This window comes from Leptodactylus fuscus, chromosome 6 (genome assembly GCF_031893055.1).
Source record: "Leptodactylus fuscus isolate aLepFus1 chromosome 6, aLepFus1.hap2, whole genome shotgun sequence".
NCBI lineage: Eukaryota > Metazoa > Chordata > Amphibia > Anura > Leptodactylidae > Leptodactylus > Leptodactylus fuscus.
In genome coordinates this window covers 23,902,040-23,918,317 of record NC_134270.1, presented here as the reverse complement: position 1 = coordinate 23,918,317, position 16,278 = coordinate 23,902,040, and the positions used below count along the sequence as shown (strand labels likewise).

The 16,278-nt window shown below is 54.2% G+C and overlaps 1 protein-coding gene across 2 annotated transcripts; it reads left to right on the top strand.

The window, feature by feature from the left end:
• The first annotated feature begins 4,025 nt into the window (after nucleotides 1-4,025).
• Nucleotides 4,026-15,759, top strand: PRKAR1A (protein kinase cAMP-dependent type I regulatory subunit alpha). 2 transcript variants are annotated; one of them, XM_075279556.1, is made up of 11 exons: nucleotides 4,026-4,182; nucleotides 10,798-10,980; nucleotides 11,730-11,903; nucleotides 11,999-12,090; nucleotides 13,044-13,105; nucleotides 13,784-13,830; nucleotides 13,908-14,066; nucleotides 14,144-14,204; nucleotides 14,333-14,454; nucleotides 14,540-14,621; nucleotides 14,731-15,759. In XM_075279556.1, the coding sequence occupies exons 2-11, from the start codon at nucleotides 10,807-10,809 to the stop codon at nucleotides 14,901-14,903; spliced, it is 1,146 nt and encodes a 381-aa protein (XP_075135657.1). In that variant the 5' UTR covers nucleotides 4,026-4,182; nucleotides 10,798-10,806; the 3' UTR covers nucleotides 14,904-15,759. The 2 variants fall into 2 exon arrangements, with proteins under 2 accessions (XP_075135657.1, XP_075135656.1); XM_075279555.1 differs by having other exon boundaries at nucleotides 4,129-4,283.
• Nucleotides 15,760-16,278: the final 519 nt, after the last annotated feature.

The window sequence follows — 16,278 nt, the reverse complement described above, 5'->3', positions numbered from 1 at the left end:
TCTAACAGTCTATTCAGTAGGACTATCAGCTGTGTATCCACCTGACTTCTGCACAACACAACTGATGGCCCCAACCCCATTTATAAGGCAAGAAATCCCACTTATTAAACCTGACAGGGCACACCTGTGAAGTGAAAACCATTTCCGGTGACTACCTCTTGAAGCTCATCAAGAGAATGCCAAGAAGGTGCAAAGCAGTAATCAAAGCAAAAGGTGGCTACTTTGAAGAACCGAGAATATAAGACAGATTTTCAGTTGTTTCACACTTTTTTGTTAAGTATATAATTCCACGTGTTACTTCATAGTTTTGATGCCTTCAGTGTGAATCTACAATTATCATGGTCATGAAAATACAGAAAACTCTTTGAAAGAGAAGGTGTGTCCAAACTTTTGTTCTGTACTGTATGTTATATGGGTAATGCGGTGGATGTGGTATATCTGGACATGGCTAATGCAGTGGACATAATGTATATGGACTTTTCAAAGGCTTTTGATATTGTTCCACATAAAAGGTTGGCATGAGAATGAGAATGTTGGGACTGGGGGAAAACATATGCATTTGGGTTAGCAACTGGCTCACTGATAGGAAACAGAGGGTACTTGTTAATGGTAAATACTCAGACTGGGCCACAGTCACCAGTGGGGTGCCACAGGGGGCAGTTTTAGGTCCTCTCTTGTTTAATATCTTTATTAATGACCTGGTAGAGGGTTTACAGAGCAGGATGTCTATATTTGCAGATGATACTAAACTTTGTAGGGTAATCAATAATGAGGAGGATAGTAGAATATTACAGGGGCATCTAAGGGCTCGTTCACATGGGGCAAGTGGGGGCGGATTTTGACGACGAATCCACCTCAGAATCTGCCCCCTCACAATAGAGGTCTATGTAGACCGCTAGCTTCCTTTTATGTGTGAGCGGTATGTTCTGGCTCACGGAAAAAAAGAAGCGAGCTGCCCTTTCTTCAGGCGGATTCCGCAGCTGATTCAGCCTCGGCGTCCGCTTCACGACACTTCATCTCGGGCGGAGACTTGGCAAATGAAGTTTAATGTTGACAAATGTAAGGTAATGCACTTTGGTCAGCGTAATAAAATGTATGACTATGTACTAAATAGTAAATTACTGGGTAAGACTGTCAATGAAAAAGGCTTAGGGATTTGGTGGACAGCAAGCTTACCTTTAATGACCAGTGCCAGGCAGCTGCTGCCAAGGCAAATACAATTATGGGATGCATCAAAAGAGGTCTAGATTCTCATGACAAGGACATAGTTATGCCTCTATACAAATCACTGGTACGACCACACTTAGAAAATTGTGCACAATTTTGGGCCCCGATATACAATAAAGACATAAGTGAACTTGAAAAAGTGCAAAGATGGGCAACCAAAATGATTAGGGGAATGGGGGGACTGGAGGACAATGAGAGGTTAACAAACTTGGGGTTATTCAGTTTAGAGAAAAGACGTCTACGGGGAGATCTAATAACAATGTACAAATACGTGAAGGGACAATACAAAGAACTTTCTAAGGATCTTATTACTACTAGGCCAGTGACCGTGACAAGAGGACATCCTCTACGTCTGGAGGAGAGAAGGTTTCACCAGAAACATAGAAGGGGATTCTTCACAGTAAGAACAGCGAGGCTCTGGAAGTCTCTGCCCCGGGAAGTGGTGATGGCGGATTCACTGACTGGATGCCTTTCTTGAAGAGAAAAGTATAATGGGTTATGGTCTCTAGATTTTAAGGACACGTTGATCCAGGGTTTTATACTGACTGCCAGATTGGAGTCGGGAAGGAATTTTTTCCCTGAATTGGGGCAATTGGCATGAGCCTCATGGGGGTTTTTTGCCTTCCCCTGGATTGTAGGGTTATACAGGGGTGGCCAAAAAAAACCCACACCATTTCACAAAATGTAATGATTGTAGCTAAAATGTTTCCTTGACTTTTTTCCAGTTCTATCCTCTTCTCTCCTGGATGACGAGTATTTGGCAATTTTGTACATGTCACGTGACATTTTTCAGTCAATTTCGTAGTAGGAGGTACACATATCATCTGCAGGGGCTCAATTTATACGCAACACATACGTTTGACAAAATCCACTCAATGGCCTCAGCGAAGGGCTTGCAATGTCACTACCTGTAACATCATAGGTCTCTTCCTGAGCATGTCACCGCTGAGGCCAATCATCGGCTTCAGCGGAAGGGATCCATGACGACACAGCCAGTTAACAGTTTTACTTTGAGAAGATGCCCGAGCAGAAGGACCGCAACGCGCCAAGAGGACACAGGAGCATCTTGCAGGAATTGTAGAACAGAAGGTATTTCTACTGTCTTAAATTCTGAATTGCTGAGCCAAGAAGAAAATTTAGACCAGGGGTCCTCAAACTACAGCCCGTGGACCACATGAGGCCCACCAAGGACATTTGTCCGGCCCGTTGCATGTGGCCCGCACACCGTTGCCCGGATCACTCACTATCTGGTACAGGATTCCCTGTTAGTGAGCTTTTGCTGTTTTCCGTTGTATGTGTATTCATATCAGTTTCGATACCGACTCCAGTCGGTTAGCCAGAGTGATTGCGACCCTCACCTGACCATTGTGTTGCTATATCCTATAACTCATCCCAGGAACTTGCGCACGCTCTGGCGCCATTTTTGTGTAGTTCTTAGGGATTTCACTGAAAACCGCCAGAAGAAAGGAAGATGGAGGTGGAAGATCGCAAAAGAAGGAGGACGTCTCACCAAGAAGAAACCAGAGGAGGGCGTCAATGATGGACGACGTGGAGGGGTGCATGAAACGCCCATCGTGCATGGTAAGTATGATTTACATATACGTTTTTATATTTACTACTAATCCTATCCTACTAATATTATACATGTGAAAGTTTGTGTTTTTGGATGTTTGTTACTCGATCACGCAAAAACGGCTGAATGGATTTGAATGAAATTTGGCACATAGATAGTTTGTAACCTGGATTAACACATAGGCTACTTTTTATCCCGGTAAATGACATGGCTTCACAACTATTATGAATTTATGTTCACAGACTATATTACACTGCTCTTGCAGCAGCTTATCTCAGCTTCTGATAATGCCAGGTCTGTTATCTCTATGTAAACACTCAGATAACCCTTAGTCCATTGTGCACATGCATTTGCATATTATCTGATCTGCTCCAGGCAGTGCTGACACCCTAGATGGGTAAACACCTTTAATCCAAATTGGCAGTTTGTCAATTTTAAACATGCCTGGAAAAAGAAAATCTAATTTGTCAAAAACAACGAGAGCTATGAAGGAAGCCAGAAGTCACAGAGTTCTCCTCAAGCAGAGCTGAGGGGGATCACCGATGCCAACAACACATGCATTATATGGCGTTGTAGCGAGCTGCTGAGATGTCGGAACAATTACAGGCACGGTGCAAAGAACAACTTCATCGCCAGGCCATCTTGAGAGCTACCGAAACACCGGAGCAGGCGGATCATCAACGCCAACAACACGCTCATTATATGGTGTCAGAGCAAGCTGCTGAGATGCCGCAACAATCACAGGCACAACGCGAAGATCCAGTGGAGAGCTTGAGAGCTACGGAAAAAGGTGGATCATCAACGCCATCAAAATGCTCATTATATGGCTTCCCAGCGAGCTGCTGAGATGCCGGAACAATCATGGGCACAGCACGAGGAACGAATTCAGCCACAGCCCAGCGTGAGCGCTGCCAAAACGCTGAAGCAGGCGAACCATGGACGGCAGAAATTTGCTGAATATAGGCGGATCAATGCTAAGAACACGCAGACGTGTTGTGGACAGAGGCTAGTGTGTGTATATACTGTGTGTGTGTGTATATAATAGTTGTAGTTTATTATATGATATATAGGGGGCAGTATGGGGTGTAGAGTGCAGTACATTGCACAGTACACAGGAGGCGGTGTAGAGCTATGTATATATAGAGAGAGGGATGTGTATAGCTATATACACACACACACACGGTCTCTCTCAGTCGGGGCCCCCGCGGGTCTCTCCACGTCTGTCGGTTACGCTGCGCTGTACATCCGGGTAATCTAAGGGAGCAAACAGACAGGCAATGAAGGGGTGCGGAGGGCGGAGCGTTGCCTAGTAACGGTTTCCTGTCAGATCGAGGCCGATTGACGTCACCAGAGGCTGTGATTGGTGGACTCGTGAATTTCCGGTGAGTGCGCGGAGAAGACACCCGGAGGGGGAGGCCCAGGACGCCCGGATCACCCGGGAGAGTGGCCCGAACACCTGTGACACGAAGCTCAGCGACCTCCGGTAACTGCCCGAGATGGGAGAGGACGCGGGGCTGCAGGTGGAGGAACCCCGGGGTGTGACGGGAGGGAGCGGGGGGCGCGGAGAGTGCGACAGTCCCGGAGAGAGACCTGAGGAGGGGGAGACGGCGCAGGAGAGAGACCTGAGGAGGGGGAGAGAGACCTGAGGAGGGGGAGAGAGACCTGAGGAGGGGGAGACGGCACAGGAGAGAGACCTGAGGAGGGGGAGAGAGACCTGAGGAGGGGGAGAGAGACCTGAGGAGGGGGAGAGAGACCTGAGGAGGGGGAGAGGGACCTGAGGAGGGGGAGACAGCACAGGAGAGACCTGAGGAGGGGGAGAGAGACCTGAGGAGGGGGAGAGAGACCTGAGGAGGGGGAGAGAGACCTGAGGAGGGGGAGAGAGACCTGAGGAGGGGGAGACGGCACAGGAGAGAGACCTGAGGAGGGGGAGAGAGACCTGAGGAGGGGGAGAGGGACCTGAGGAGGGGGAGACAGCACAGGAGAGACCTGAGGAGGGGGAGAGGGACCTGAGGAGGGGGAGACAGCACAGGAGAGACCTGAGGAGGGGGAGAGAGACCTGAGGAGGGGGAGAGAGACCTGAGGAGGGGGAGAGAGACCTGAGGAGGGGGAGACAGCACAGGAGAGACCTGAGGAGGGGGAGAGAGACCTGAGGAGGGGGAGAGAGACCTGAGGAGGGGGAGAGAGACCTGAGGAGGGGGAGAGAGACCTGAGGAGGGGGAGAGAGACCTGAGGAGGGGGAGAGAGACCTGAGGAGGGGGAGAGAGACCTGAGGAGGGGGAGAGAGACCTGAGGAGGGGGAGAGAGACCTGAGGAGGGGGAGAGAGACCTGAGGAGGGGGAGAGAGACCTGAGGAGGGGGAGAGAGACCTGAGGAGGGGGAGAGAGACCTGAGGAGGGGGAGAGAGACCTGAGGAGGGGGAGAGAGACCTGAGGAGGGGGAGAGAGACCTGAGGAGGGGGAGAGAGACCTGAGGAGGGGGAGAGAGACCTGAGGAGGGGGAGAGAGACCTGAGGAGGGGGAGAGAGACCTGAGGAGGGGGAGAGAGACCTGAGGAGGGGGAGAGAGACCTGAGGAGGGGGAGAGAGACCTGAGGAGGGGGAGAGAGACCTGAGGAGGGGGAGAGAGACCTGAGGAGGGGGAGAGAGACCTGAGGAGGGGGAGAGAGACCTGAGGAGGGGGAGAGAGACCTGAGGAGGGGGAGAGAGACCTGAGGAGGGGGAGAGAGACCTGAGGAGGGGGAGAGAGACCTGAGGAGGGGGAGAGAGACCTGAGGAGGGGGAGACGGCACAGGAGAGAGACCTGAGGAGGGGGAGACGGCACAGGAGAGAGACCTGAGGAGGGGGAGAGGGACCTGAGGAGGGGGAGACAGCACAGGAGAGACCTGAGGAGGGGGAGAGAGACCTGAGGAGGGGGAGAGAGACCTGAGGAGGGGGAGAGAGACCTGAGGAGGGGGAGAGAGACCTGAGGAGGGGGAGAGAGACCTGAGGAGGGGGAGAGAGACCTGAGGAGGGGGAGAGAGACCTGAGGAGGGGGAGAGAGACCTGAGGAGGGGGAGAGAGACCTGAGGAGGGGGAGAGAGACCTGAGGAGGGGGAGAGAGACCTGAGGAGGGGGAGAGAGACCTGAGGAGGGGGAGAGAGACCTGAGGAGGGGGAGAGAGACCTGAGGAGGGGGAGACGGCACAGGAGAGAGACCTGAGGAGGGGGAGACGGCACAGGAGAGAGACCTGAGGAGGGGGAGAGAGACCTGAGGAGGGGGAGACGGCACAGGAGAGAGACCTGAGGAGGGGGAGAGGGACCTGAGGAGGGGGAGACGGACCTGAGGAGGGGGAGACGGACCTGAGGAGGGGGAGAGGGACCTGAGGAGGGGGAGACGGACCTGAGGAGGGGGAGACGGACCTGAGGAGGGGGAGACGGACCTGAGGAGGGGGAGACGGACCTGAGGAGGGGGAGACGGACCTGAGGAGGGGGAGACGGACCTGAGGAGGGGGAGACGGACCTGAGGAGGGGGAGACGGACCTGAGGAGGGGGAGACGGACCTGAGGAGGGGGAGACGGACCTGAGGAGGGGGAGACGGACCTGAGGAGGGGGAGACGGACCTGAGGAGGGGGAGACGGACCTGAGGAGGGGGAGACGGACCTGAGGAGGGGGAGACGGACCTGAGGAGGGGGAGACGGACCTGAGGAGGGGGAGACGGACCTGAGGAGGGGGAGACGGACCTGAGGAGGGGGAGACGGACCTGAGGAGGGGGAGACGGACCTGAGGAGGGGGAGACGGACCTGAGGAGGGGGAGACGGACCTGAGGAGGGGGAGACGGACCTGAGGAGGGGGAGACGGACCTGAGGAGGGGGAGACGGACCTGAGGAGGGGGAGACGGACCTGAGGAGGGGGAGACGGACCTGAGGAGGGGGAGACGGACCTGAGGAGGGGGAGACGGACCTGAGGAGGGGGAGACGGACCTGAGGAGGGGGAGACGGACCTGAGGAGGGGGAGACGGACCTGAGGAGGGGGAGACGGACCTGAGGAGGGGGAGACGGACCTGAGGAGGGGGAGACGGACCTGAGGAGGGGGAGACGGACCTGAGGAGGGGGAGACGGACCTGAGGAGGGGGAGACGGACCTGAGGAGGGGGAGACGGACCTGAGGAGGGGGAGACGGACCTGAGGAGGGGGAGACGGACCTGAGGAGGGGGAGACGGACCTGAGGAGGGGGAGACGGACCTGAGGAGGGGGAGACGGACCTGAGGAGGGGGAGACGGACCTGAGGAGGGGGAGACGGACCTGAGGAGGGGGAGACGGACCTGAGGAGGGGGAGACGGACCTGAGGAGGGGGAGACGGACCTGAGGAGGGGGAGACGGACCTGAGGAGGGGGAGACGGACCTGAGGAGGGGGAGACGGACCTGAGGAGGGGGAGACGGACCTGAGGAGGGGGAGACGGACCTGAGGAGGGGGAGACGGACCTGAGGAGGGGGAGACGGACCTGAGGAGGGGGAGACGGACCTGAGGAGGGGGAGACGGACCTGAGGAGGGGGAGACGGACCTGAGGAGGGGGAGACGGACCTGAGGAGGGGGAGACGGACCTGAGGAGGGGGAGACGGACCTGAGGAGGGGGAGACGGACCTGAGGAGGGGGAGACGGACCTGAGGAGGGGGAGACGGACCTGAGGAGGGGGAGACGGACCTGAGGAGGGGGAGACGGACCTGAGGAGGGGGAGACGGACCTGAGGAGGGGGAGACGGACCTGAGGAGGGGGAGACGGACCTGAGGAGGGGGAGACGGACCTGAGGAGGGGGAGACGGACCTGAGGAGGGGGAGACGGACCTGAGGAGGGGGAGACGGACCTGAGGAGGGGGAGACGGACCTGAGGAGGGGGAGACGGACCTGAGGAGGGGGAGACGGACCTGAGGAGGGGGAGACGGACCTGAGGAGGGGGAGACGGACCTGAGGAGGGGGAGACGGACCTGAGGAGGGGGAGACGGACCTGAGGAGGGGGAGACGGACCTGAGGAGGGGGAGACGGACCTGAGGAGGGGGAGACGGACCTGAGGAGGGGGAGACGGACCTGAGGAGGGGGAGACGGACCTGAGGAGGGGGAGACGGACCTGAGGAGGGGGAGACGGACCTGAGGAGGGGGAGACGGACCTGAGGAGGGGGAGACGGACCTGAGGAGGGGGAGACGGACCTGAGGAGGGGGAGACGGACCTGAGGAGGGGGAGACGGACCTGAGGAGGGGGAGACGGACCTGAGGAGGGGGAGACGGACCTGAGGAGGGGGAGACGGACCTGAGGAGGGGGAGACGGACCTGAGGAGGGGGAGACGGACCTGAGGAGGGGGAGACGGACCTGAGGAGGGGGAGACGGACCTGAGGAGGGGGAGACGGACCTGAGGAGGGGGAGACGGACCTGAGGAGGGGGAGACGGACCTGAGGAGGGGGAGACGGACCTGAGGAGGGGGAGACGGACCTGAGGAGGGGGAGACGGACCTGAGGAGGGGGAGACGGACCTGAGGAGGGGGAGACGGACCTGAGGAGGGGGAGACGGACCTGAGGAGGGGGAGACGGACCTGAGGAGGGGGAGACGGACCTGAGGAGGGGGAGACGGACCTGAGGAGGGGGAGACGGACCTGAGGAGGGGGAGACGGACCTGAGGAGGGGGAGACGGACCTGAGGAGGGGGAGACGGACCTGAGGAGGGGGAGACGGACCTGAGGAGGGGGAGACGGACCTGAGGAGGGGGAGACGGACCTGAGGAGGGGGAGACGGACCTGAGGAGGGGGAGACGGACCTGAGGAGGGGGAGACGGACCTGAGGAGGGGGAGACGGACCTGAGGAGGGGGAGACGGACCTGAGGAGGGGGAGACGGACCTGAGGAGGGGGAGACGGACCTGAGGAGGGGGAGACGGACCTGAGGAGGGGGAGACGGACCTGAGGAGGGGGAGACGGACCTGAGGAGGGGGAGACGGACCTGAGGAGGGGGAGACGGCACAGGAGAGAGACCTGAGGAGGGGGAGAGAGACCTGAGGAGGGGGAGACGGCACAGGAGAGAGACCTGAGGAGGGGGAGACGGCACAGGAGAGAGACCTGAGGAGGGGGAGACGGACCTGAGGAGGGGGAGACGGCGCAGGAGAGAGACCTGAGGAGGGGGAGAGAGACCTGAGGAGGGGGAGACGGCACAGGAGAGAGACCTGAGGAGGGGGAGACGGCGCAGGAGAGAGACCTGAGGAGGGGGAGAGAGACCTGAGGAGGGGGAGACGGCACAGGAGAGAGACCTGAGGAGGGGGAGACAGTTCTGGAGAGAGACCTGAGGAGGGGGAGACGGCACAGGAGAGAGACCTGAGAAAGGGGAGACAGTTCTGGAGAGAGACCTGAGGAGGGGGAGACAGCACAGGTGACAGCACAGGCAAGAGACCTGATGAGTATGGGAGACAGTATTGGAGAGAGGAAGAGACCTGAGGGAGGAGGTGACTGCACTAGAGAGACCTGAGAAAGGGGAGACAACATTGAAGAGAGACATCTGGGAAAAGGGTGACAACACTGGAGAGAGAGACGTGAGGAGGGGGAGACAGTACCAGTAAGAGAGTCCTTTCTCAGGGGTGACTACATCGGAGTGCAGGGCTATGGAGTTGCCAACTTTCCATCTCCTCCATTTTTTCACAGTTCAACTACTGAACCGGCTCTGACTCCCTTATAAGTGGCTGATTGCCGTGGCCCGTCAGTAGCCGTACAGATCCTCTAATTTATTATCACTAGTGCTGGCCAGTGACTATGTAACAGATTATAAATCTAATTGTACAATGTTAATCTATAATATCAGTAAATATAATGAATCTTTTTATTTTGACTCTGAGCTGATAACTGTTTTCCAATTACGTCCAAATTCAGTGTTGACTCTACAATAGAGAGAGGGAGAAAGAGAGAAACCTGAGGGGGGGGGGGGGGAGATTTGGAGAGATTGTAGGAGGAGGGGTCAGTACCAGAGAGACCTGAAAAGGGGAGGTTTTTGTACTTTTGTTTCTCTTTATAAGTGGAGGTGATTATTTTTGTCTCCTGCATGTCTTGAGCTAGATGGTCTGAGCCCCTGGGTGGCGCTGCTGAGCTGTGATTTAGAGGAGGAGTCGCTGGTCTGGTTGGTGGAGGGGTTGTCACTCTTGTGTGACTGCTGGGGGGGATCCTGGCCGCTCCTGGGGTTTATCTTCTCCTTCAGTCTTCATATAATGAGCTTAGTTGTCCCCTGTGCTGTAAGCTGCTGTAAGGAGGCGGATTACCTGGCTCAGAGGACACGGGATCTCCATGTACCTGTGTCCTGAGATTGTATGTACATAACACACGTAACATGTGAACAGAGGGCGGGTCCTATGTGGTGGCAGCCACGTGTGTGGAGGCAGGGTCATGTTACTTAGTGTTGTTGTGGCTGCTCGGGGTATGTAGTATGAGGCGTGTCATGTTGGTGTCAGTCATTCTCGTGGGTCTTTGTGTTTGGGGTGAATGCCACCATTCATGTGGCTCAGTGATGCTTTGTCTTGGGCTTCTGGCGCAGCGCCCGGCACTGTCAGTAGGAGACTCGTTCAGCTGGTTCTGAGAGTCAGGCCGGGCTTCTCTTAAAGGGAAGTGTTACAGATGTAAATGAAGAATTGGGAAGGACATGGCACATAGGAGAGAGAGCAGTGACATCTTCTGGTGCCAGTTTCATGGCATGATGCCCCCCACACACACACACACACCGCTCCAGACCCTCTATGGTGCGTTTTGCCAGTTTTGTTGCTGATGGTTATGGATTAGGCTAATAATGACATATTTTGGGTAACTTCTCCTAACTACGCCCTCTTTGATGTGTGACACCCATGGCTGGATGACTGTACCCCACTAGTGTCTTCTCTGATGTAATGCTCCACTTCACCTACGGAGGCCACTGCAGTAACCACTCGTGGCTGGCTCCATGTAAGCATTGTATGGGGGGTGGTCTCATCTAGGCCCCTCCCTCCTTAATAGCTGTCTCTTTGTTTCAGCCCAGCGTCATGGCGTCGTGCAGTACCAGCAGCGAGGAGGACCGCAGCCTCCGCGAGTGTGAGCACTATGTACAGAAGTACAACATCCAGCAGCTGCTCAAGGACTGCATCGTGCAGCTGTGCACTGCCCGGCCCGACAAGCCCATGGCCTTCCTCAGAGAGTACTTTGAGCGTCTGGAGAAGGTAAGTCCCTTAGAGGCACTGGAGCCCCTCAGGCTGCAGAGAAGGAGAGTCTTATTGCCACCTCTCCACCTACAGCACTTTACCAACTAAACCAGCTTCATATCACAAATCTACCTACAGCACATAACTACTGAGCTAGCTTCACATCACAAATCTAAATACAATACTTTACCCACTGATCCAATTTCGCAACTTGCATCTACCTACAGCACTTTACCTACTGAGCCAGCTTCACATCACAATTCTACCTACAGCACATAACTACTGAGCCAGCTTCACATCACAAATCTACCTACAGCACTTTACCCACTGAGCTAGCTTCACATCACAGATCTAAATACAATACTTTACCCACTGATCCAGTTTTGCATCTACCTATAGCACTTTACCTACTGAGCCAACTATATCACAAATCTACCTGTAGCACATAACCACTAAGCTAGCATCTCATCACATAACCACCAGTCAGCCAGTAGTCATAAACATACCTACTGCCCACTACTGGAGAAGCTTCTCACTACACCTACTCTGGTAGCACATACTAATGGCTCAGCTTCTCAACAAATCTGCCTACAGCACATAACCACTGAGCCAGCTCCTCATCACGCACCTATCTACAGCTCACTAAGAATTCTTCATGTCACACGGCCACTGAGCCTACTTCTTCTTGTCCATAACCTAATGATATTACTCTTCCACGGTGGGGCCCCATTATCACTTAGCCACTTTTTCTTCATGTCTATCGTCAGGAAGAAGCTCGGCAATCCCTGAACCAGCAGAAGTCGGGCTCCCGTTCTGACTCCCGTGAAGATGAGATCTCCCCTCCACCCCCCATGAACCCAGTGGTCAAGGGCCGGAGACGCCGCGGAGCCATCAGTGCTGAGGTGTACACAGAGGAAGATGCTGCCTCCTATGTGCGGAAGGTAAATGCAACAAGAAGGGGTTAACAAGTGGGCTACACTATGCCATGTCCTCCCCAGCAGGAGCAAGTGCTTCATGTCTGCACTCTTCTTCTCAGGTCATCCCCAAAGACTACAAAACTATGGCTGCCCTGGCCAAGGCCATCGAGAAGAACGTGCTCTTCGCTCATCTAGATGATAATGAGAGGAGGTAACTGAGATATGAGCTGCTGAATAGATTGAGTGGGGGTAACTCTGGAAGCTGAGATGTGAGCTGCTGTAGGTGGGTGCGCTGCTGAATCTGGCAGGAACTCCCAAGTTATGGATAGCTCTAGGTGTCTGTATAGATTATAAGTGTCCTACAGAGTCATGAAGCTTAGATACACTATATGGAGAGAGCTTATTGGTCTGGAGCTCGTAATCCTCAAATTCCAGTGTTTTCCTTCAGTCCTCATTGTCCCGGTGTATAAAATGCAGCCCCTCGCCCTGAGGTCACCTCCAGTGACAGAATGGCCTGTTTTTTGGAGCATAGTCCTGTAATAGGCAGAGGCAGACCACGTCCAGTTACAAAGTGGGGGCGCCACCGAGTATATAAAAGTAAGGTCCACAAAGTTATGGTGTAGGGGCCTCTGGTGTGAAGGAACAAGTCTACACAGATCCCTGACTAACTCAAGGGAGGAACCAGAACAGAAATGGTGAGTCAAGTACTCCCTTCCCAACATCAGTGTCTGACCTCACAAATTGGGGGAAAATTCCCCAAAACTCTTCTAAAGCTTTCCCAGAAGGGCGGAAGAAAGGTATAGCAACTCAACACTGATATGTAGGGGTTTAGGTCAGGAAAGCATCTAGGTGTGGAATGAGGAGGGGGCACATACTTCTCTCCATCCAGTCTGTATACAGTACGTGTATAATGAGGAGGGGGCACATACTTCTCTCCATCCAGTCTGTATACAGTACATGTATAATGAGGAGGGGGCACATACTTCTCTCCACGCAGTCTATATACAGTATGTTTATAATGAGGAGGGGGGGGGCACTTCTCTCCATGGTGCCCATTTTCCCCTCATGGAGTGCGCTACCTACATACAGACCTTCGTATCTCAGCTTCTCGGTCCATGTTGGCTGTATCTAAGCTCATTGTCTCTTGTCATCTTCTTGTTTCAGTGATATCTTTGATGCCATGTTTTCTGTGACCTACATCGCTGGAGAGACCGTAATACAGCAAGGTAGCAATGGAAGAGGGGTGGGGGATGGGAGGCTGCTGGTGGAGTGGACTGAAGCAGGTCAGGAGTCCAAAATATTAGCATGACAGGAGGCGTTAAAGGGTTTTTACCAGGATTTAGCTATTGATTATCCTTAAACTTGGCTCTTGATATCAGATTGCAGGACATCATGTGAATAGTAGGTGAGCTGCAGTAACCAGGCATGGCCACTAGGCACTGTATACAGGTGGCTCAGTGGTTAGCACCATTGTCCTGCTGCTCTGCTCTGTATGTTCTCCCTTTGCTTGTGTGGGTTTCCACATGTCAGATACTAGTAGGGAGTTTAGATTGTGAGCCCCATATGGGACAATATCTTATAGAGTATGGCGCCATATATGTAAGAGAAATAAATGGATACATTCTGGAAAACCTCAACACAAGAAAGTGGACCGTGCATCTGGGCGACAACTGTAGGAACAGGGGTCTTGTATTGGGGTTACACCAGATATCAGGAGGATTAGGAAAGGGATCTGGGTGACAGCAAGTACCAGATGGAGTAGAAAGAGGCTGCAGGTACCTGAGGGTCCAGAGCATTCTGGGGCGAGGGCAGATACTGGTTGGGGTAGGAGGATCTTGGGGTGAAGGCAGGTACCAGGAGGAGGAGAGGGGGCTCCATATTAATCCTGTTCTGGCCTTTTGCAGGGGATGAAGGCGATAACTTCTATGTGGTTGACCAGGGAGAGATGGATGTAAGTATGAGGGGCGTTGTATGAGGGGGTGGGGCGCATACTGTGCTGGAGCGAGTCACCAAGCTTCTGCCTTCCAGGTGTATGTCAGCAATGAGTGGATGACCAGCATCGGGGAGGGCGGCAGTTTCGGGGAATTGGCTCTGATTTATGGAACTCCAAGAGCTGCCACCGTGAAAGCCAAAACTAACGTGAAGTTGTGGGGGATCGACAGGGACAGCTACAGGAGGATCCTTATGGTAGGTGAATGGGAGGGGCGAGGATGTCGTGCAGGTGAAGGCTCATGTAATGGTAACTCCATGATGTCTGCTTACAGGGGAGCACTCTGCGGAAACGGAAGATGTACGAGGAATTCCTGAGCAAAGTCTCCATTCTGGGTGAGCAGTTCATCTGCTATTATCTGGGGTGTTACGTGGGACTCTGCATTTTGGATGTTATATATGATCTTCATGCAGCGTGATCTGTGGTTTCGGGTCTTGAGGTTTCCTTCCTCCTGTCCCCCCAGAATCTCTGGATAAGTGGGAGCGGCTGACGGTGGCGGACGCTCTAGAGCCGGTGCAGTTTGAAGATGGACAGAAGATTGTGGTGCAGGGAGAACCTGGAGACGAGTTCTTCATCATTCTGGAGGTGACTGATTATTCTGCGGATACCAGCAGGGGGCGCAGTGCTGAGGATGTTGCCCCATTATGACCGGTTATGTGTTTCCCTGCAGGGTACAGCTGCTGTGCTCCAGCGCCGTTCAGAGGTTGAGGAGTTTGTGGAGGTTGGACGGCTCGGGCCCTCCGACTACTTTGGTAAGTCTTATAGTGTTTGGCTAGTAGTACTGAAGCCGGCCTCTGCTCTCTGGTGGCAGCACCCACCCCTTGTATCGCACGTCACCTTGACGTTCTCTGTTCCCTACAGGTGAGATAGCGCTGCTGATGAACAGACCCCGAGCGGCCACTGTGGTTGCCCGTGGCCCTTTGAAGTGTGTGAAGCTGGATCGCCCCCGCTTTGAGCGGGTCCTGGGCCCCTGCTCGGACATCTTGAAGAGGAATATCCAGCAGTACAACAGCTTTGTGTCGCTGTCTGTGTGAGCCCCCTCGTGCCCGCACCCTCCACCACCGCACCGCTTTACCTCCACAGATAGCTTGTGCTCCACGCTGCCACCATCACTCCCGTCAGCCTCAAGACGAGGACAAGCTTGAAAGCCTCACCCCCTTTTTTAATTTTAGGGTTGTTTTCTACTCCCCATTAACCCTTGCGTTGCCAGTACCTTGTGGCTGTTGATGGAGGTCCTGGTGCTGCCCATGTAGAGCTAGAGTGAGCTGGGAGAGGGGGGTGTCTGCTTATTGGGTGACCGAGGCCTCGGTCGCTGGACTTTACTCAGGTCCTGCTGGTAGGAAATGAATTGGGTGTCATGTCCACCTCGCGTCTCTGCACACAAGGAAACGGCTGGACGCGGCCATGTGATCTACTTCTGCCCTGGGGTCAGGTGGCACGGTGCTGGGGGGTGTGCAGGATGTCGGGCTGTCTGTCTCGCTCTGCTCCCCCGCCTCTGTGATGTGGGTGGGAGTGTGTTTCTCCGGACCCCAGCCCATTGCCATCGCTGGCCACGGCATTTTGTCTTGTGTGGACTCTCCACAGGCTCCGCCCCTGATTTTATCCGCTATTTTTTTAATGTGATGCTAATAATAAAGGCGATTTTACTGGTGACCTTGGAGCGTTTGGCGCTGGGGTCGGGCTGGGGGGTAGTTTGTTGTGCGCTCTGTAGCCTCCTCCAGCATTTACTTGTGTGCAGGCTCCGTCCGTCTCGTCACATTCAGAGGACCAGTTTTGTATCGTTATCTGATCATTTCCTGTATGTGCTCAGATCTCTATAAATAATAAAGATTCCTTTTCTTATAGATTCTCCTCACAAGCCGTTCAGCAATAAAATGATTTGACTTCTTACTGCGAGATCATTTGTGTACGCAACTGCCATTTCCCAAGTCACCAGCAGGTGGCAGTATGTGCACGGATCCTGTCTAATGGGGGGGCACAACATGATATTGAGTGGGGGGTTGCTATCTGTCCTAGCAGCTGTACAGTAGTTCTGGTATATTGTGACGATCAAATTTAATGCATAAAGATAGGTCATTGTCTAGGTGACCCCTTTAACATCCTAAAAGGGATTTTCGGGCCCCCCTGGACTTGTTAACTAATTGTTATACTAATGACTTGAAGTAGTTCATCAGTATCTGATGGCAGGCAGACACCATTGAGATGTTCAATTGCTTTCTGGTGTTGGAAACTATACAGTGGGTGGTCGCAGAAGGCGCCATCAGCTGTTTAGTGGCCGGGTGGGGTACTGCACCTCTGACCTATTCACTTCAGTAGGAGCATGGATACAGTGGATGTTTGCCTCTGCTTCTGACACCCAAATGCAATAGGAATAGTTGTCGGATTCTGATGGGCTATCCGGAGATTAGT